Raw genomic sequence first — 21521 nt, 5'->3', positions numbered from 1 at the left:
GGTTGTGGATTCGTGGGAGGTATAGCGACTTGAAAAGGTCAAGAAGAGCTGCTTCATGTAAAAGAACGTGAATTCCGATGATGAGTAGATATCTACTCGAGAAGATGATACCGCGTCATATAAATACGCATCTACTCTGGAGTCTGCAAGTCAAAGACGGCCCCATGGGTCGGCTCTCTCTCCGAATCCGAAAGGCTTGGCTGATGATGACAGAGGGCTGCTCCGTAGATCCACACCGGAGCAATTGCGACGTATGCAACAAGCAAGAAAACGGACGTACCAGTGTCCGCGGCCAATACACATCCCTTAAGCCTGGTGGTGGGAGCCGTGATTGAGCTGTCTGCGAGAGGAAGGTTGACAAGCTTCACTACTTGCCATTCTGGACACTAGCGTGGCTTGCCAAGAGAGGAAGCTGGTCGTCGAGCTGACTGACTCTCTAGAGCTTCTTTCAACGGGCCACGCGAGTAATTTGATTCCGGATTCTCAACGCTAAGAGAAATCCCGAGACCCTTGATATAATTCGGTGACAAATACCCAGGGACGAGGTACACTACGAAGATTATCCGAAACATACAAGGAGGGACAGCAGTTATCTTTCAGCCCCTATTGCTTTAGTGTCGACGTAATTCCCCTTGTAAGATCATCTGCCCCCCTGCGAAAGATTGTCAGACAACAACTGGTCCGCTATACTAGGGAAGATTTAAGAAGCGGTAGGGTGTCTCTACCGCCAAATTAGCTTGAGAACAGCAAAGATTGCATGTTTAGTAGTGAGTTGCGACTCTGTGACAACCCCTATCAACCAGAACCAAAAGATAACCGCTCTCACAGTCCCACTGTAGGACTCACGAACAGCGTACTTCTGTATTGTGCATTGCCAAGATCACCAAGCTTATGTATGTGGACATATACGTAGTAGTAGTACAACGTCACAAGCGTAAGTGTTACACCCTGAGGGTAAGGTACCCAAGGCCTTTAAAGTGGAGATTTAAACTTTTGAGGCACCCTCAGGCTGTAGCAATTCGGGAGCGGGGAGTATATACAGTACGTCGTATGTGCAAGGGACCTGTCGGTACATCAATATTGACCCGACGTCATTAGAGAGAAAAGGGCAGCTCGCTTATACGGGTATGCTTCGGTTACGGATGAGCATGATTCGCTTAGCGTAGCATGCCCTCAGGGACTCCCAACTTCTTTTCAGATACCGGTACTATTATAGATGCGCTATTACATTCTAAGCTTAACAATCACCCGAAAGCAAGAATGATCATCGAGCACTTTTTAGACATCAAGAGTAAAGGTTTAAAAGACTATGAACTTCCAATTCCGATATGCTTTTGCTTAATAAGATGTAAATAACTTCTTCATGTTAGCAGCTAAGCAATATGCTGAAAGAGGAAATAAGTTGACTATACTTATCAACCAAAAAAAAGCACTCGTTATCTAAAGAAATACGATACCTAGGAAAGCAAAGAGGCTACGCTAATAGAAGAGCTACGATCGTGCCCAACGAAAAGGAGCGCCGTCAGAGCTACGAGGAACAGCAAGAAGACCAAGCAACTAAAAAGGGATTTGACTCCAAGTAAAACAATGTTGAAATTAGCCGGTACAATCGCCAAATCGAAGAAGTGGAGACCTTCTCGAAAATCTCAGGTGTTATTCGTTTGAGCAGAGTAACTGATACACCTACATCGTTAAACGAGGGGATACAGCGCCAAAGGGATGCCTAGTGGTGTAAGGAAAAGGTCGAGGAAGTCAAGAGGTACAAGGAGGAGCTCGAGGCAGCAAAGGCAGCAGGGAGAGCTGCTCGCCCACCTTCAATGCCTCCTCGTAGAAATTCAAATTCACGACGCAATTCGCTTGAGCCTCTGCTAGCTAAGAGAGACCACTCAAGGAACTATAACTTGGGCAGCAACAATCGCCTCAAAGACCTCTCCGATCACCAACAAAATCTTCCTCAAAAACAGAATGCTCGACCCGAGGAACAAAGCAGACGGACGGACCAAGAGGGATAATCTAACAATTCAGAGTGTTTTCTATGCCTCGCGAGTACTTCCAAACGGGAATTCTCCTGAAAAGCCCACCAAGCAAATTTCTTTAAGGGCGATGAACCTATTGGTAACACCAACTGTACTCACAATATCCGTACGTAGCCATAGCAGCTTCAAGCCTAGAGACGACCCCGCCCCCCGCCTCCCACCCGAAATGACAAGATCCAAGGCAGTTTCCATCAGCACCAAGGCCAAGGTGAGCATATTCGATCTCGACCCCAACAGCCCCGGATGAGAGTTCAGTACCCTTAACATCACCAAGGGTATATTTCCAAAGATAAGAATCGGCAAAGGGATGACTAAAAAAGGGGGAAATCGCCAAGGACGAGCCCAAGGCCACGGTCAGCGAGGGGAAACATGTTCTAGAGCAGGTGAGTCAAGCGATCCCAACAGCTCAAACGAGGACCCATAGCGGGGAAGTAGACACGGATGTAAAAAGGACATAAGCACGGAAGAAGAAGAAGCGGAACATAGCGGACCGCCAAGAGGCACCAGAAATAAACCTCCCAAGGACCCCGGGCACGGAAATGAGCCTCTCTTGAAAGACCCCTGGACGAAGGAACAGACCCCCCCCAGAGAATCTAGACCAGGCCGACGACCCCGTACCCGAAACCCCTCCCTACTTATCCGACCTTGGGGCAAGACACACTCCAATGGCTTACAGAAGCTCCTAGAGCGCCTCATAGCGATGACGATAACGGTGACTTCCCAAACCTGAGAGCGTGGAACCCGCACCCGCGAGCAGAGGAATTGGCTTTGTTTGCTACGAGCCTCTTCTCAGGATTGGAACCGGAATAGGCTGGCAGCCAGAGATATTATTTGGTAGCGTTTCCTATAGCGGTATGAGCCTCGAAGCTATACGCTGTATCCCTAGGTATTGACTTGGCCATTGCTACAACGTACTCACGTATGTCCACTACCTTCGCCCAAATCAGTAAATAATTAAGAGTTCTTAACTTCCTTGTTGTAATCTGCATTGACTCGTACTTCCTGTATGGGTGCATGGACAAGCTAGAAACTATTATACAAAAAAATAAAAAAACCCCTCATGATCGATATTATAGCTATTCACGAGTCATCTATCTGAGGTACTAGTACGTTGGATTGAAGGAAGATCCAATCCCGCCGACGTTATGACAAAAGTCGGTCGGTGCCAATGCCTCTTTCACAAAAGCTCGTTTCGACCAACAGCTTCAAGGGTTCAAGTTGATAGATAGGTGGAAAGGCCTCTATAGCGTAGAAGAGGGGTGTTTTACCTATGTTCTTTTCTATTCAGCACCTTCCTTTTCGGTCGATATGGTATCTGACAATAGGTAGCAATTGCCAAAAAGAGAGAGTTGCCGGTATCGGTACATCAGTAGATATCGACCCGACGTAGTTGGAGGGAGAGAGAAAAGGCCAGCTCGCTTATAGGTACTTACCAGCATGCCCCGGGTTGCGGATGAGCATGCTTCGCTTAGCGTGGCATACCCCCAGGGACCCCCCTCCCCCAACCTCCTTGCAAATACAACTACCACTGTTATATAGCTAGTGCACGTGATTCCTTCTTACCGGATAGGAGGAGTCAGCTGCCTTGAACCTGGGGGAGCAGACAGAATTCCAATATTATTTTGATCGCCGGCTCTGCGCAAGGAGGCCACGTGCGCTGCACGAGAGGAATCAATGATCGTTACCGGCGATCCAACAGGTCCAATATTGTTGTTGATCTGCTCTAGAACAAGCTGCTGGTCCGAAGGTGCGCCGCAGATTGCCTTGGGCGGGCCGGCCTTCGTGGCATCAAGGGTGGCCGACTACGACGTCTATCACTGGGGACAGCTGGATAAGAAACTGAAATCGGTTGCGGGAGTGCGCGTCCGTCCGTCGGCCCGCGGCCTGAGAATCAAAGGATAATATCCGGCTACAAGGTTCATGAAAAGTACCGGTAAGGAAGGTTATGATATCATACAGCCGGCAATGCGACTCAGGACATGGGAGAGAGCCGCGAGAAGATGGAGAGAGTTCCCAAGTCGGGAGGTGGTAGCCATATCTGGCAAGTGTGCAAGGACATATTAGTAGTAATATTGATAATCCTGGGCTTGAGAAACTTTTCTTGGCCCGGGGCAGTGGAGAGACGGCACGATAATAATAGTCTTGCGACATGGCTCAAGCGTTCAAGCAAGCTTTAAGCGAGTTGCGTGTTCTTGATGCTTCAAACGTTTATACCTCCGTAGTGAACTTGCCATTTTGAGTGATAACTCGAATACTCGGAGTAACTTGACTTGAATAAACTTGGATAACTTGACCAAGTCTGACGAGACCCCCAGATTAGCGACTCGCATTCGGAAAGAGCAACAAGAGCACAGATCCAGGCAGACCCTAGCTATCATCCCTCACCATGCAATTGCCCAAGCCAGCAGCGGACTTTGATATCACGATTATCGGAGGTAAGTGGAAAAGAAAACGAAAGAAAAAAAAAAAAAAAAAAAAAAAAAAAAAAAACCTGCAGGAAGCCCGCGAGATAACAGGAGTGAAAGGTGGTCCAACCGGTTTATTCTCAGCGCTTCTTGCCCGAGAGCAAGGACTCTCTGTCTGTATTCTCGGTGAGTTACCTCCATCCTCTATCGCAGCAGCTTCTTTTTCATGCTTCAATACAATAAGCTAATGACCACAAAACAAACAAACAGAACAGCGAGAAGGGCCGCTTCCAATCGGACGAGCAGATGCCTTGAACGCACGCACGCAGCAAGTCTATGAGGTTGCCGACGTCTTGAAGTACTTGCGGCCAAAGGGCCTCAAATGTAACAGTACGTACACGTAAAGAAGAAGAGACGGAGAAGCCACGACCCAGAAAAAAAAAAGATGAGGAGATGCTGACAAGAAGAAAAATGTGAAAGCGAGCTCCGTCTTCAAAGATGGGAAGTTCGTCAGCCACAACAACACGTGGTGGGTCAGCCTGGAGAACTCGCAGTACAAGGAATTCCTGATGATCGGCCAGCCGGAAATTGAGAAAGCCCTGCTGAAACGCCTCGACGTGGGCGTCCGGTACGGCGTCACGGCCGAGTCCATCACCGAGAGCGCCGAGGGGGTGGAGGTCCGGGTCGTCGGAGACAAGGGCGTCATCCGCTCGCGATACCTGGTGGCGGCGGACGGCGCGCACTCGGCGTGCCGGAAGCAGCTGGGCATCGGCTTCGCGGGCGACATGCCGAACATGTGCTGGGCGGTGCTCGACACCTTCCTCGAGACGGACTTCCCCGTCTGTGACGAGATTGTGAGCTTCGAGGTCGACGGCCAGTCGCGGGTCTCGTGGATCCCCCGGGAGCGCGGCATGGCGCGCTTCTACGTCCTGCTGGAGGGCGAGGTGACGCAGGAGAAGACCCAGCAGTCGATCAGCCAGCACATGGCTCCCTACAAGGTCGTCTTCAAGGAGACCGAGTGGTTCAGTACCTACAATGGTAAGCGCTCATCGATCCTTGCCCTCCCTGTGGAGGCTTTCCAGTTGACATACTCCACAGTCCAAGAGCGGGTTGCAGAGGCTTTCGTCTCGCGAGGCCACGGCCGGGTGATCCTGGCTGGGGACGCCGCTCATGTGCATGCCGTGAATGGTGGCCAAGGGTTGAACACGGGCGCAGCGGATGCTTTCGCGCTGGCGTGGCGCTTGAAGCTCGCCATCAGTGGTTTCAACACCCAAGTCCTGCAAATCTACGATGCGGAGCGAAGAGCGACCGCCAAGGGCGTCGTGGACGTTGCCGCAAAGCTGGTACGGACGACCCTCAAGACGGCCGAGGAATACGTTGCCCTGATCGGCAAGAATGCAGCGAACATTACGGGAATGGGCATCACTTATGCACCTTCATCCGCCGCCGTCGTCGCCAGCTCCGTGGGCGCGTTTGTGGCAGGTGCGAGGACTCCTGACTTCGTCTTCGCCAAGGCAAAGGTCGTCGAGATCCGTTTCTATGAGTTGCTTCGGTACGGGAACTTTGTCGTTCTCAACCCTCAAGGGTTGGCGCTTGACCTGCCACAGTCACTGGATGCTCACGTAGATGTTTGGGAGGTCTCGAAAAGAGATACTCTGTTCGAAGTGAAAACTGCTGCGGGGGCTATATTGACCACATCATTTGATCTGGGACAAGATCTAACCAGCGCGATTGTAATTCGCCCTGATCTGTACACAGGCTATGTTGGTACCGATGTTCTTGGATATTTCAAGGGTTTTGTGTTGTAGATAGAGGATCAAAGGTCGTTCGAACGTTGTAAACCAGTCTGTGATCACTATACTTATCGCTTGTTTTCATATCAAAGGTCGGATTGACGACTTCAATGCATCATTTTGGTTATAACTAGAGAGCTTGGCTCGTTGATTCAGAATATTCCAGCCAAATATATGGATAACGGTCGTCAGGCGAAGACGAGTGATGCTACCTACCCCTTTTACTCAAAGAACCAAAGGCAGAAATGTTGACACCTTTGCTAAGACCCTTACAGATACCACCCTCCCGGCCACTAGCAGTGCAAAGTCTAGGACATCACTGACCATGGATCTTTCACAATTCAATACATGCCAGATTCTAGCGAGAACTTGGCATGTACAAAAATTGCCTGGGGAAAAAAAACCATCCGTGCTCGGTTGGAGTTGATCTTCACGGCTATTGAATTGCGTTACCGGCCTTCTCGATTTGCGCTTAGGAAGCAAAAGCCAATATATTACAAGCCTCAATACAGGGTGTGATCCATGGATGGTATGAATAGATTTTTATTGTGTTTTGGCTCGTGCTATCGTGGCCACGCTGACAATTATTAGAGAGGGGGGACGGGGGGTAAATCAATACAGCTAACACGAAGGTGGAGCTCCGTAAGAGATCGTTGCCCCATAATGATAATATCCAGCAAGTATTAAATTGATTTCGGAATCAGCACCGAGTTTTAGGAAGGTGGACGGATAAAATTCCATCAGATAACAGTCGCCGACTTTAATGTAGTCTACCGTTATTTACCTACACACAGGACTTCTCTATTCTGCTTCAGTTTTACTCGTATCAGATTTTGCTGCTCGGAGCTTAGCTTGCCTCGGACTCCAGGTTTCCCTAAGATCACCACGATTCTATGAATAGTTCTGCATTAAGGCGCGCTGTGAAAATTGTGAATAGTTCTTTCAAAGAATCACACTACAGATGGGGCTTAACTTGATCCTCAGTTTTACTTCCAAGTGCTACGTCCCAGGCCTAAGTATTACCCCTCGAGGGTAGGGTAACCAGGGGGTTTAAAGTGGAAACTAAACTTTTGAGGCACCCTCGAGGGGTAATACTTAGGCCTGTACCGTGGTAAGTGTGTTTCCCCAGAAAGTTCAACCAGAAGTGGACAGGAGGGCTAGCTTCCGCAGGCAGGATCTAGATACTACTACGTACGTAGATACGTAGCGGCACCGGAGAATTTCCTGGAGGCCAAGACTGAATGAACGGATATTTTCTTGTTTCTCTTCGGGGTTTTCCTTAATTCCGATTCCGAGAGTTAGTGGAAGCTTTACATGGATCAATGCATGGGGTGCGCAACGTTGTTTATTTGATTGTCGGTACTCCGTGCTTGGTTTTTCCAGGACCCTCAACCACAGTAGGAAAGAAGGCCAGTCTCGACAAGGAATCCAGCCAATCAAGTAAGCCAATATTCGAAGGGAACTGGAGCAAATACCTCCGTAATGACGTTAGCAGTATCTTGTGATGGGCCAAGACCCATTGCACAAACCCACCACGATTAGAAGTAAAATTCAAGGTTTTCCGTGGGGTCCGGATTGCTGCAAAAGCTGCATGCTCGGGTAGAGCTCCCGGACATCCCACGAGCACTCGGCTTCTGACTCGGCCTGACGCCATATGTGGAAGCTCCGGGTAGGAGGGTCTAGCAGGGCTCACGGAGTACCCACATAAGTCCCGTTGCGACCATGGGCCGGATCAACGCAACATCAATCGGCTGGCAGCGAAATTGCGCCATTAGGAGTGTGTAGTTGGACATGAATGGCCGAGTAATCGACAGATCGTCAAACCCGACGGGGTTAAGCTGACACCAGTACCGCAGAGTTTCTCCTCGTGCTGCGAACACTCAGCAACCGGACGAGAAACGAAGAAAGAGCCTCTCGGAAACTCTTCGAGCAGAACGAATCTCCAATACATGACCAGGTTCGACTATCATCTGAGGCCGTCGGAACTGGATATGGATCCGATCACGGGAAGAAAGACCTCTAGCTCATCCTTCAATGGCTCTGCTGTAAATTCGATCGAAATATACTCGGCGGAGAAGGCTGCCGTAGCTACACCACAGCCATCCCCATCCATGGTCCCAGAAGGTGGCAAGAGTGCGGCCACTTACGATCTTGAGCATCATAAGCCACCAGTAACACCTGCCGTCGACTTTCCCGATGGCGGAATTCTGGCCTGGGTGCAGGTTCTCGCAGGATTCTTTCTGATGTTCTCCAGTTGGTAGGTTAAGAAGATGCAGTTTCCCACCTGAATGCCAACATTTCTGATAGGGGACTGGTCACTTCGTTCGGAGTTTTTCAGACATACTATATTCAACCTCCAGCACTTGCAACGCAATCGAAAATCTCCGGGATTGGTTCAGTTCAAACATGTCTACTGCTCTTCTGCGGAGCGTTCAGCGGGCGTTTGATGGATGCCGGTTACGCCCGCCTGATGAGCTCCGTTGGGTCCGTAATGATTTTCATTGGTCTTTTTATGGCCTCCTTTTCAGGACACGGCACTTTCGAGAATACTGATAAGACACACTTGGAATACTGGCAGCTTTTGCTGAGCCAGGGATTCTGTCAAGGGTTGGGCATGGGATTGACATTCCTTCCAAGTGTCGGCATTCCAGCGACCTACTTTGTCAAGAGAAGGGCTTTGGCGACGGGCGTCGTGGCATGTGGTGCGAGCATTGGTGGTATCATATATCCCATTGTCTTTAATGAGCTACTCGAACGCGTCGGCTTTCGTTGGGCGTGTCGTGCTGTAGCTTTGCTGGCTTTGGTTACGCTGGCTGTTGCATGCGCTATGATGAAGCAACGGACGGATCTTCCCAGCAAGGCTAAGGGCCCATTGCTTGAATTCCGAGCTATGCGTGAGCCGACCTACTTTGCTTTGGTGATGGGTATGGTGCTCAGTTTTTGCGGTGTATACATACCATACTATTACATCCAGTCGAGGGCCACTGAGAGCAATGTCGATCTACATGGCATGCAATCGTACTACTTGGTTATCTTGCTGAACGCTGGCGGCTTCTTTGGTCGACTCCTCCCAGGCATCATAGCGGACAAGTGAGTTGGAATCTTTGCTATCTCTAGAGCGTTATCTGATAATCATGTTTCTAGGAGAGGCCCACTGTTTATACACGCCACGGTTGTTGTGGTCGCTGGTGTTCTGCTCTTCGTTTGGCCCTTCGTACTTAACCTACCTGGCTTGGTTATTTTTGCACTGTTGTATGGATTCTTCTCGGGAGGATTCACGTCCCTTCCAGCTGCATCGGTAGCCTATGCCACCCAAGATATGTCAGGATTCGGAGCTCGAATGGGATTTGCAGTGACGATGAACGGTTTCGGGGCCCTTGCAGGCAAGTTTCCCAACTTCGAACGCTGCTTTGCAATTTGTGCTTCCGCATGTGCGAAGGTACAATTGTCGGGCTATGCCCCTTGGAATCCGCATCCGCATTGGCAAAGTCAAGGGCTATGCTGACAGGTACCAGGTCCACCGATCGCGGGTGCCATAATTGAGGCTGGAGAGGGCTATGTGGGAGCTGCGGTCTTTGCTGGACTAACGGTTATCCTCGGTGGAGTTCTACTCGTAATCGCTGGCAGTAGATGCCCAGGGGCCTGGGAGAAGTTTTCTGGAGGAATCCTGACTTTCACCTCTCGGAATAGTCCCGAGTAAGAGGCTGGGTCGAACAAAGATATCGGAGGAGGTGAGATCGTAGAAGCAGGGTGAGTGGCCAGAGTATCTTGGGAGAACAAAGATAAACTTAGTCCCCTTCTCCACATTCACTTGATTTATCATCGAAAATAAATATACATTCATTGCAAAAAGTTGCCTCTTCGATGCGCAATTTTGGATGATGCAATCTGTATATACCTAGCCCTTGTTGGTATCATGTAAGACTCGCACTCGTGGCGGAAGGTCTAGGCTTTAGATGCCTGGATGATAAAAGAGCACCGATGCGATTTTCTCGCAGCACAGAGTGGATATGTGAATATTTCGCCCCAATTAGAACTCCGTGGTGTTATTTGTAAGTCTGGCACCGGCCATCCGGAAAGAGGCTGTATTGGAGAGCCGTCCGAGACATCTTCGGCTTAAGTGGCTCAAGAAAGTGGGGCAGGGTACTCCAAAACAGAGACATCAGTACTAAAGAACTTCTCCCAGTCAAAGTCGGAGAAGTCAGCCGATGCTGGGGATGTACTGTCCCACAAAGGGTCGGACTGCTGACCCTGACCAGAACTCATCTGTAAGTTCAACTGATCTCTCATAGGAGCCGGTCGAGGGGCCAAACTTTGTTCTAAGAGGCTGAGTTGCCCCCTCTTCTGCTTACAAGCCAATTGAATGAGCTTCCTGACCATAGACAAAGTGTCTGTCAGAGAACGGGTTGGAAAGCATTCCGCAACCGCCTGCAAAGTATCCACTGCCCGGGCAAGGTGCTCCAGCGACTCTTCGGTGTCGATGACAAGAAGTGTACATATGAATTGGAACGGCACATTGGCAACGTGCCACCATGGTTGGCGCAGCCTTATAAGTCGCAAGACTGCATCCAGTCCGGCATTACCCATGTCGATAACTCTCCGGATCGTCTCGTCAGATATCGTTGGTGAGACAAAGCGAAGACGGCGATACAAAGCCAGGGCCAGATTGCTTTGCGAAAGAAACAATCCGTCCGCGGGAGGTTGGAATGTAACAAGTTCTGCGATACCAGCTTCAAATTCAGATGCCGTGGAAGGCTTCTTGGGGTCTAGTCGTTCAGAGATTCTGTAGAGATAAAGAAGATCGGGAGTGAAGTCACCGGGTCTTCTGACCAGGTGGGCTACGGGTTGCTTAGAGACTTCGACCTTCGAGCGTCCATATTCATTCGAAACCCAAGTATTGAGCACAGTCGCACACCAGAACAGTCTTCGCTTGTTGATGATACCATCCTCGGATTCGTCATCAGCCTCTGCTACCACCCCGAGACCATCAATAGTGAGCATTGCGGTACAACTCGTTATCCAGGCAGCGTATGGTTGAGTAGTGCTTCGGAGGTAGATTGTCCGCAATGTCCATGATGCTGCATTCTCATAGGAAGGGGTGTTCGAGGCACTGGTGATCTCCAGCATCCTCTTAGCACAATTTACTAGTGACATTTCGAGAGATGTGGAAGAGTCTCCTAAGAACTGGGATCCCAGTGCAGCGACACCACACAGAATTGAATCGTATGGGTCCGGATCATAGATCATCTGCCATCTATTCTCAATCTTGGCGTCGAATACCTCCCTGTTCAGAAAGCCGTACAGTTGATGGATCGTGCCAAAGTATGCTTCTGAAAGCCTCCTCATCTGCTCTTTCGTAATGAGCCTCGTGAGTTCCGAAGGGAGTTCTTGTTGCTCCTCGCTTATTCCGATATTCCAGGTGGAGCTTCTTGCCTGGGGCTGGTCTGCCTGACGAGGCTCAAGTCGCTTCCGAAGCAGCTGAGCAAATGCGACACTAGCATTGGCCTCCCTCGGGCTTGTCCCGTTCGTCGCCGTCGCCGCCGCCTCTCGATTACTTTCAGGAGGAACTCCAACGACGCTCAGAGGAGTCCCAACCGAAAGTACATCATGATGACTACTAGGTGATCCTTCCGGTTGACGACTCCGGCGTTTCCTCTGCACCGCTTCGAAGTAGCATCTATATTCGTATTTGATACAGGTAGCACATGGCTGTTCGCCGTCACAGCGCCGCTTTCTCTTCTTGCAAGGTTCGCAGGCGTGTTTGATCCTCTGGCGGCGATTGTTGCTGTTGATGTCGGGGTTGGTGTTGGAATCGTCATTATCATCCGGCGAAACGTGACTGTATGCTTCTCCAGGACTGTTCATGTTCGTACTTTAAGAAAAGGGCTGGAAGAGAAAGCGGATGTTGATCGGAAGGAAACGAGTGTTGCGGAACTTGCGGAACGGAAGATACGGGTATGGGGCCTTGATGGTCGTCGGGTCGTCGTTGGATAGGGAAGCAAACGGATGAAAGAAGGATGGAGGTCGGGACTTGCGGAACGGCGGAAGCCGAGTCGCATGACGATGGAAGAATGAGGGCTGTTCCTGGATTCAAGGCGGTGTCCCAATCCAGCGATGCCCGGCAATACTGCTAGTGTATCTCGGCACTGTCCCATCTCCTCCATCTCCTCCATCTTCTCCATCTCCTCCATCTCCTCCATCTCCTCCATCTCCTCCATCTCCGGATCCGTCAACACCTGAGTGATGTGTTGAGAATATGGCGGGGATGGAGCGAAGTACATTAAACCCTTGCTGCGCGGATCCAGAATTCTAAGTTTCCCGTCTAGGAACCAACGCCCAATTTTCACGTCTCAGAATGTCCTGCGACCACTGCCATTCGGTGTCCCAATCAGTTGAGTATCACTGCTCCAAATACGACTTCCGACTTTCAGGACGATGCTCTTAATTGGACCAGGCAACAGATTGTCGCTCCTGGTTCGTGCAAAGTTTGCGATTCGAACGAGGGCAAATCCGCACCAGCAACTGTCGGGACGTTGCACAACACGATGTCAATAATCGACCCCTCCTTGTTCGAACCCCCTCGGGATTCCGATATGCCACAGCAGGTATTCGAGAACGAGTATCGGTATATCCGCAAATCATACCCCCACGAAATTCTGATCTATACTGACGGAGCCTGCCAAAATAATGGGCAGAACAATCCTCAGGCCAATTGTGCGTTTGTCTTCCGCCCTTCTGCCTACTCCCCAAACGGTACATTGACCCATACGGGAGGCATATGCTACCCTATGGAGATAAGAGGTCCTACAGGCTTGCCTACCAGCATAAAAGCAACCGTGCCAAACTCCGAGCCGTTATTGCTGCATTGCAGTTTCGAGATTGGGATACGGACTGCAATGTGGGGTGGAGAAGTGTAGTTATCGCAACAGATTCCGAATACGTTGCGATCAATGCCACGGATAGGATAAGGCGTTGGGAAACTTCCGGTTGGGAGACCTACGACTGGAGATTGAGCTGCCGAGTCGCTATCAAAAACCAGGATCTGTGGAAATTGCTACTGGTCGAGATTCGAAGGCTCCAGTCAAAGGGAGTCCATGTTTCTTTCTGGATGATACCGCGTGAATGGAACGAGATGGCCAACAAATATGCCAAGGTGGCTGTTGGACTTCAAGCTTCGGAGAGCTTCTTTAGACATAGGGCACTTGGCCATCGGGTCCGTCCTAGAGCCGTGGAAGCCTAATGGCGACATGCTTGACTGACCATGGCCTTTGCCTTTTTTTCTACGCTCTCATTTCTAATTCTCGCTACTTGTTCATTGAATTCTCTTGTTGAAGGAGAACTTCATATACATGTAGGTACTCTGAACCTTTGGCTAGGCTTGGCTCAGAAAAGCAAATGCTGCTGTAAATTGTATCATCATGTAATTCTGTCAATATCGCGCATGGATCCTGGGCGATTTGCTGCATCAGTGGTGTTCTCTAGTGTATTCCAGAATCCTTAGGTCTCTCACACAGACCACTGATCCAAATGCTAAGAGCTATAACTCAAAAGTTTTGAAAAGTGTATCCAAAGTCTACAACTATTCCTTACAGGCGGCTCGTCCCTTGCTACTAAAACCCAACTTCCGATTCAGGACTCGGTTATTTTTCTAATGTCTGGAGCTCGCTTCCCCCTTTCAACAATCTCTCACGCATTGCTTCGAACGGCACACACCAGAAAACACGAGTTGCACTCCATAGAAGCTTCACGTCAGCAGGCGGCGCTGTCGCTGCTTCTTCATGCACGGAGTTTCTATGGGATTTATTCAGACAGCATTGGTTATGAAGAGGTTCAGCACAGAATGGATGGTGGATTTGTAGAATAAGTCCTAAGCCCGATGTAGAATGGGGAGTCATATTATGAGATGAGAGAGATATGGGAGATGTGAGGCGGATTCGGTGATGGTGTCGGATTTATGGATTCGTGGATGGAATTGGTTGGGCGATTTTTGTTTGTGTGTTGATAGCGGGCGACTTGATGGGTTGGAGATGGCTGGATTGGTTGGAGACAGACGTTGACTGTGATAGGGAAATCGTCTTTTCTGATTAGTCGTGTTTTGTCTTTTCTTTTCTTCTTTTCTTTTCTTCTCTTTTCTTTCTTTTGGCTAGTCTGGGTACGGCTGGCGGAGGATTTTGTATAGGAATCGTCGGTTACTTTAAATAATTATTGGAAAAGTCGGATCCATTAAAACGGATCACCCGCTTTTGCTCTTTGGAATCGATAGAAATCGATCACTCACTATATCGTAATTATTTTTGTTGCAAAGGATGCATCGTATTAAATTCAATAAAAACCAACTGATAAATTTTTAAATATGATTATCATATTATATTAAAATGGTAAAAATAGCACATTTAGTATGCTTTAGATGTTACGAGCGGACACTGTTTTATTACGGATTTTACGTACATATCGCGATAGCCGAAGAATACGAAAATCGGACTTCTTTTAAAAATGCATTTATTATGTTATCAACTTTCATTTAACATTTAAACTTACAATAAATATATACATTTTTATATCCATAACACATATTCTTAAGGCAATGTTTTCTAAGCACGTAGATTGTGTTTTTATTAATAGTTGTGATTTAACAAGTGTCCTGATGAAAGTGTCTCGGGTTGCTGAGTGTCCCGCTTTGGTAGTTCCGACTTGCTATAACAAGTCGGTATTTTTTATCAAAAATGCTCAAGACAACTTCCTTGATAGATGTGGATTCTTGTAGACTCGTCCAAATTCCAACACTGGAAGCAGCTACACCCAAAGTGCTCGCGCAGTTACGCTCTATTTCCGCTCCTAAACTTTCCACACTCATCAGCATCCTCAGTCACTACCTATGTCTTCATATTCTGTTGAAGTACCGCGCGCTCTAGGCAATGGTATGCCTATCTAGGTAGCGAGCGGTCTCCGACTCCTGGTCGTGGGAATAACCATCCATTAACGGGAGCGGTCATGCGGGTCATTCGGGTACCTCGTGAGGTGCACTCTCGACATGAACCTGAGCCTTCCCACAAACAACCACCAGAAACCGATGCCATTCCGATGCTTTGAATGGAAGTGGTAGTCTTTGAACAAGGAGAGGAACATGAGGTGATTGTGATCCCCACATCTTTAAGCGATTGTCTCCGGCTCATAATAATCGGCGGCCAGGCAGAGCTCCCAGGATGAATGGGCCATCAAGATCGAATCTCGTATGGATCACCGGATAGAAGAGTCCGAATGCAGACGAGTTCTTGACGCTGCGGTCGCGGATGGAAAGGGCCGCCGATATCGCGATGTTCCGCTGCTGCGATTTGCAAGATCGAAAGAGGATGGAGAGGTCCGCGAGCATTATCGGTATTGCCGATCTGTCGGCTTCGCACGGGACTCTGTCTTCCAAATAGTGACCGTGTCATAACCGACTTCTCATGGCCTCTTGGAATATCTGGTATTAGATCTTAATAAGCAGATGAAGTAAATTGCGGGTTCTTGGAGCGTAGTTCCTGCTCGCGAATCATTATTGCTTGATTTTTGTCTGGTTTTGGGTGGGAATGGGAAGAGAACGGGAGGATTTTGGACGTTACATAAGGGAAAAAAAATTGTTCGGTGTGAAGGTGGACTGGTTCCTCAAAAAAGAGTGCTAGCGCCGCTGATGGCATTTGCATTAGGGCTAAATGAGGTGGGAAAACCATAGCTTTGATTAAACTTAAAAAGGTTACTATTGGCGAGATCTAGTTTATCTGCTGAATGGGGGCTATATGGGATAGAAAAATCGTTGCTTTGATTAAAGTCAGAAAGGTTATTTTTCAGGAGATCTGGTTCATTTTGTAAATAGGCTTAGCATGTGATTTATTAAGGGAATTCCGAGCCAAATAAATTCATCAAGTCATCATGACTTTAAAGATAACGCTAATGCGAAAACTATCATAAAATGAATGGTCTCAAAAGCTGCTTGGCTTTTGAAGCTATTGCTGACCGGCGGACTTGCTTATGCATAATGATATGTATCTTGGTTTGCGGATACCTAATCTGGCCTAGATGCCCTCGCCTTTGGTTGATTTTATACCGAATTTATTCAAGATAACCGAGCAGGCCCGGAAGCATCTTGTCATAACCCAACTCAATTAATCAATTGTGGGCTTCACCGGGTTGTTACGCAAGTTGACTTAACTTGCTTCTGAGACTCTTCTATTGTCTCAACACGGATTTCAAGATTGTGCTAGGCAGCGGTGGTGACTTCACGGCGCTGGTTCGCTCGTTTATGATCTTACTACAACGGATGTTTGATATACAATATAATATATAAAGAGACTAATACTATTCGAGAATCTGGAGGAAATTGGTTTCGTGATGATACTCAAAGGATTATTTCCGCCGACCTGATGAAACAATTAGCAATCAAAATGCCTAAAACCCTACTTCTGCGCAGTACTCTTGGAAATATGGAAAATCAATAGAATGTTCTTGGAGCAGCTTTTGCATAATAGCGGCTCCTTTTAGTCTGGCTCCTAAAAGTAAAGAATGTCTGGCCACTGGATGGATGTTGCCTCCTCTTCCTTAGCCCGCAACGCCACACAGGACGTCAACATCACTATTCGCGATAAACTCTATATAGTAGTCACTGTTCCTATCTTATTTGGGATTCAAATTGGCATAGATCGAATTGGCCCGTGAGCTGTGTGTTTAGGACTTGCACGTTTGATGGTAAAGGCTAACCTCGGCCCGAATTACGATGCATGAACGACAAAGCGTTAACCTGCGATTGAATAGCGCGATGCGAATAATACAGCCCAACGCGGAATCCGATGAAGCCACACCATTGTAACAGTTTAGATAATAATACGCGGTACCACTACCACTATCATTGCAAAAGGATTTCAGTCAAGGTGGCTTCTATCAAAACAAAGCTAAGCGAGGTATTTGGCTCTAAGGAAAGAAAATCATTGATCGATTTAGGGAAGTACGGAGTAGGTAGGAATTGCGAGCGGGAAGCAGAAGCAATTAATTGGTCAAAGTTAGGAATATATCATTTTCCTTCCGGAGTAAATCGTGGTCCGCTACTTGGCCGATTCCCCATATACCCCTATTAAATATCAAGGACCTATCAGATGGAGCGGCCATTCTAAGCGATATGACTGAATTAAAAGATCTTATGAAAGCGGCCGCACACGCTAACCCCTTACGGACTGGGTCATGACCAATTTAGCCGATAAAGGATCTTAACACGCTAGTGAGGTTTGGGCTTTATAAGCTAGCTAGTCGGGCTAATCGTGATTGCGCAACCGTGCACCTATAAATTATAAGTCTCGCAAGCCCTAACTTCTTCCCGGTTTACTTTCTTACAACTCCGTACAACCCCGACCCCTAGATACATAATTACATACAGCTGCGCCTCTCAATCTGCATCGATCAAGTCCGCTTGTTATCGAGCGCCTCATAGTGAGTAATCATGTCCCGCGTACCCATGTGTATATATCAGTGGTATATATACACATTTATATACTCCCTCGACCAGCAGCTGCGTGTTACATAATGCGTACTGTAGCTGATAGATTGCAATAGTCAGAGGTAGGGACACCGTCTGTTCACCTTTCTCCTTGCGAAAAGAACTTTCGCGTTTCTCATTCTTCGCTGAAACCCCGTTCGCGACTATCGCCACCTCGAGACAAACCCCGTTTGTAGATATCGAGACGCGACGGTGCCCTGTGCACGTGTATCACAACACACATCATCAGGATGCCAAGCCAAGATATCGAGATGACGAGCTCATCGTCCCCAGAGATGAAGGACGTTGATATGGAAGATGCGGGATCGGAATCTTCTGCACCTGTCGAAGCCGAGAAGCTGGATGAGAATCATGTGACCTCAAATGGTCACCTGACACAAGAACAGCACGAGGAGTCGAGTGGCAAGGGCGACGAAGAGGTCGCGGTCGAAAGTGAAAATAAAGTGGATGTGGATGCAATAAAGATTGCCGAAACTCACGTTCCTCCATCTTCGGTATCACCTATCGTGACCTCGTCCTCACACCTATTACCGTCCGTCGAGAAGGATGGCACTGGGCCACCTTCCACTACCGACGACCAGAAAACGAACTCTCCTCCCATTCAGACCAAAGTTGATCGTGCTGTGTTGCCACCTTCCAAGAAACCTCTCAAGGTTTCCGAGCCTGATCCGGGCGCCAGTGAGACTATCAAGATTGACAAGGAGGTTGCGCGACTGAAGGAATTTCTTGCGGAGGTCTCATCCGCGGCCGCCCAGAGGGTACTGAAGGAGAGCTGGCGAATGTTCTTGTTTGACAACTACAATGAGGACCACATCGCTTTCATTCTCCGGGCTGGTCTGAGAAATGCCAACGCGACGATTATCGAACGAGTGCTGAGAGATGAAGGTCTCTTCAAGACACAGATGATGGATCTCATTATTAAGAGGCCGGAATTTTTGGAGAAGGCTCTTCAAAGTGCCTCAGCTGCTTTAATCACTACCCAGGTTCCGGAGACAGTCATTGATCAAGTCATCGTTGAACGCTTAGAAACCGTTCCGGCAAAGAAGCTCGTCCAATGGCTGGCTCAAGCACAGCGACTCGGCTACAAGGCCGACGATATATTAAATGAAGACGGGGAGTCTGTCACTCCAAATGTTCCACTTCCTCCAATTCGAGAACGTCCTCTGGATGAGCCGCCGATGGCTAATGGATCTCACTATATGTCCCGTCCCCCACCTGAGAATGTCAATCCGTACAAGGATCCTCTCCTATTGGAGCAAGAGAGAAATGCCTCTATGAATAAGTTTCAATCACAACACGTTCAGGCAGCTATTGCTCGAAACGCAGCATCTGCCAACTCCCACCGTCCGGGTACAGTCGCTCGGGATGCTGATGTTGTGCGCAATCCAACTTCGGCAGGCGAACATGCCCGGGCTCCAGTTGTCCTCTCTGGGCAAATGATCTGTAGAGCATGTAACCGAACGTTTGTGACCCACTCAGGCTTTGCATACGTGAGTTTCCTTTGGCTTCAGCCCATCCGTTGACCATACTGACAGTAGTAGCACGTCACCAAGAAGGTTTGTGACAAGAAATCTCCCCCCGGGGGCTTCAAGTGGAACTGCGCAAACTGTCTCTCTGGCTTCACCACCAAGCAGGGTATGGACTATGTAAGTCTTTTCTAACCTGCACTGTACTGAGGATAACTAACAGTCTGCAGCATGCCCTGCGATATGTCTGCTATGCAGTCGAAGAGATTGCTCCGGCCAAAACTTCCCTCAAGCTAACCAATGGAAGCTCAATATCGACTACCAGCCTACCACCTTCAATGCCTCTGCAGAATGCTCCGACATTCCCCCCTCCTCGTCCTCAAATTTACACAACCCAGGCACCTCCCACTTCGGCCCCACGAAGCGTCCCTCCCAATTCTCAACCCATCCCGCAAGGTTTTATCGGCAGTCAGAACCCACCCGGAACCCAACCGCGACCGCCTGTTGCCATCCCGCGACCACCACCTCCGCCAGCTCCCAGTACCCCTCAGAAACTGAAGGCAGAAGATGAGATCCGAATGTCACCAGATGAGCTCTCGCCACAGAAGCGGGCTGAAATGGAGAAAGCTCTGCAGGAAACCCAAGACCGGACCGATGCTGCCATCGCCAGTCTCCCGGCTAGTTATACGGAAGCTGAGCGAGCTAGCCGAACCTCGTCTATGTTGAACGCCAATGCTAGCAAGCGCAGTCAGATCCGCAAATCGTTTGGTGTCAGTCTGAGACTGAGAAAGGGACAACAGGCTGCCCGGGTCGCAGCTGGTCTTCCTGCCGCTGCCGGCACCAAGATGCCCGGCACCAAGTTGAGAGAGTCCTTCGGTGCAGCTAGTACACACGGTCCTCTTGCTGGCGCGCCATCTGGCGCTTCTTTCTCTCCCATCAACAAACCTAGTAGCAACGCAAGCCCGCCGAACAATGGTTACAGCCCTGCGCTGCTAGCACCACCCCAATCGTACAATGCACTACCAAATCACGCACCTTACGGTCCCAGAAATCTTCATCAAGAGGACGGTCTTCTGACCCACATAAACAACAATTCAGTGCCACCCCCGGACTCTGGTATCCACCGCTCCAACGTGCCCATACCTGCTACCTCTACTCACTACCACCCACAATCTTCTTCCAACAACTCGAATAAGCGTAAGCGAGATTCGGTCTCGACCTCTGCTAGCGGTACACCTGCGCCCGGCCTATCGATGGTGGAAGTCAGCTCCGAGGACGCTGCTGCGAAGTTCGCCAACAACAAGAAGTCGAGGACTGCTACGCCCATGGCAGACGCGCTGAGTGTACCTCCAGGCTCTGGAGCGAAGAGCAGCGTGATTGAGATTCTCAGTGACTCTAGCGACAGCGAGGATATTGAGTTGCCGATCAAGTCTGTAGAGGCAGACGAAGATGAAGAGGGAGATGGAGATGATGCACCGTCGAGCTCGAAACTGGCTGGCAGGCCGTCGGGTTTCATGGCCAGGCGGGGTGGCAAGCATTGAATGGGATTCTACAGAAAAAAAAAAAAGAGAAAAAAAAAAACAGAGTCTGCGAATAACGCTGGATGGAAGCGCGCCTGTACTATATCTTCTTCCCTTCTCGATGCTGCATTTCTGTTTTAGCGTTTGGAACGGATACCCGTGATGCTTTGATGAATGGCGTCGAGGAAATTTGGAATTTGGAGTCTGGAGTTCGGGGACTGGAGGGACGGAAGGTACGGAGGAAAGATCAGTCAGTAGATGGCTTTTTCCATGCCTCTTTAGAGAAACATAATACTGTACACGGGTTATACCCATACAACGCGACTAATTTCGAAATCACTCTCGGTATAGTGTACTACTTTGGAGCTGGGTGCGAGAGCTGGCTAACGCCTGAATGTAAGATTAGCAGAAGCGAAAGAAAGAAATATTTATGGTCACTTGGGGTTACGGTTGAGGGTTGTAAGTGAATGACTGGATTAATCTATCGTTTCTTATCATACATATATTTATATATTTATATTTATTCTTTTGTTTTTCCACTATTTTCACACTGTTTTTCCACCTTTCTTCTTCTTCTTCTTCTCCTCCTCCTCCTCCTCCTCCTCCTCCTCCTCCTCCTCCTTCTTCCTCTTCTCTCCAGGCTCTCCTTACCGGTAATCGAGTACAGACAGGACCTACCTAGTTCTCCAAATGCACCACCAACCAGCTCGAGTCTCAGCCGGCGGCTCCATCGCACCCACAACTCGAAGCACCCGAAGAAGTTGGAAGAAGTCAGTT

General features: G+C 48.9%; 5 protein-coding genes across 6 annotated transcripts; 4 read left to right on the top strand and 1 right to left on the bottom strand.

The window, feature by feature from the left end:
* Positions 1-4422: 4422 nt before the first annotated feature.
* Positions 4423-6249, top strand: L3040_003038 (uncharacterized protein; the record flags this gene model as incomplete). Its single annotated transcript, XM_066154308.1, has 5 exons — positions 4423-4471; positions 4562-4627; positions 4712-4831; positions 4922-5479; positions 5540-6249. 5 exons carry the CDS (start codon positions 4423-4425, stop codon positions 6247-6249), a joined length of 1503 nt encoding a protein of 500 aa, XP_066012283.1.
* A 1707-nt stretch (positions 6250-7956) lies between these two features.
* Positions 7957-9934, top strand: L3040_003037 (uncharacterized protein; the record flags this gene model as incomplete). The annotated part of the gene is made up of 5 exons (XM_066154306.1): positions 7957-8011; positions 8119-8491; positions 8542-9324; positions 9379-9665; positions 9750-9934. The coding sequence occupies 5 exons, from the start codon at positions 7957-7959 to the stop codon at positions 9932-9934; spliced, it is 1683 nt and encodes a 560-aa protein (XP_066012282.1).
* Positions 9935-10359: 425 nt separating this feature from the next.
* On the bottom strand, positions 10360-12099 carry L3040_003036 (uncharacterized protein; the record flags this gene model as incomplete). 2 transcript variants are annotated; one of them, XM_066154305.1, is made up of 2 exons in its annotated part: positions 10360-11788; positions 11839-11843. In XM_066154305.1, the coding sequence occupies 2 exons, from the start codon at positions 11841-11843 to the stop codon at positions 10360-10362; spliced, it is 1434 nt and encodes a 477-aa protein (XP_066012281.1). The 2 variants fall into 2 exon arrangements, with proteins under 2 accessions (XP_066012281.1, XP_007296566.1); XM_007296504.1 differs by having other exon boundaries at positions 10360-12099.
* A 249-nt stretch (positions 12100-12348) lies between these two features.
* On the top strand, positions 12349-13032 carry L3040_003035 (uncharacterized protein; the record flags this gene model as incomplete). The annotated part of the gene is made up of 4 exons (XM_066154304.1): positions 12349-12369; positions 12561-12859; positions 12930-12948; positions 13009-13032. 4 exons carry the CDS (start codon positions 12349-12351, stop codon positions 13030-13032), a joined length of 363 nt encoding a protein of 120 aa, XP_066012280.1.
* Positions 13033-17988: 4956 nt separating this feature from the next.
* On the top strand, positions 17989-20765 carry L3040_003034 (uncharacterized protein; the record flags this gene model as incomplete). The annotated part of the gene is made up of 3 exons (XM_007296502.1): positions 17989-19248; positions 19300-19404; positions 19455-20765. The coding sequence occupies 3 exons, from the start codon at positions 17989-17991 to the stop codon at positions 20763-20765; spliced, it is 2676 nt and encodes an 891-aa protein (XP_007296564.1).
* Positions 20766-21521: the final 756 nt, after the last annotated feature.

The sequence above is a fragment of the Drepanopeziza brunnea genome (assembly GCF_022702325.1).
Source record: "Drepanopeziza brunnea f. sp. 'multigermtubi' strain 214-2 chromosome Unknown ctg4, whole genome shotgun sequence".
Classification (NCBI taxonomy): domain Eukaryota; kingdom Fungi; phylum Ascomycota; class Leotiomycetes; order Helotiales; family Drepanopezizaceae; genus Drepanopeziza; species Drepanopeziza brunnea.
Note: the sequence above shows the minus strand (reverse complement) of the source record. Positions and strands in the feature narration are given on the sequence as shown.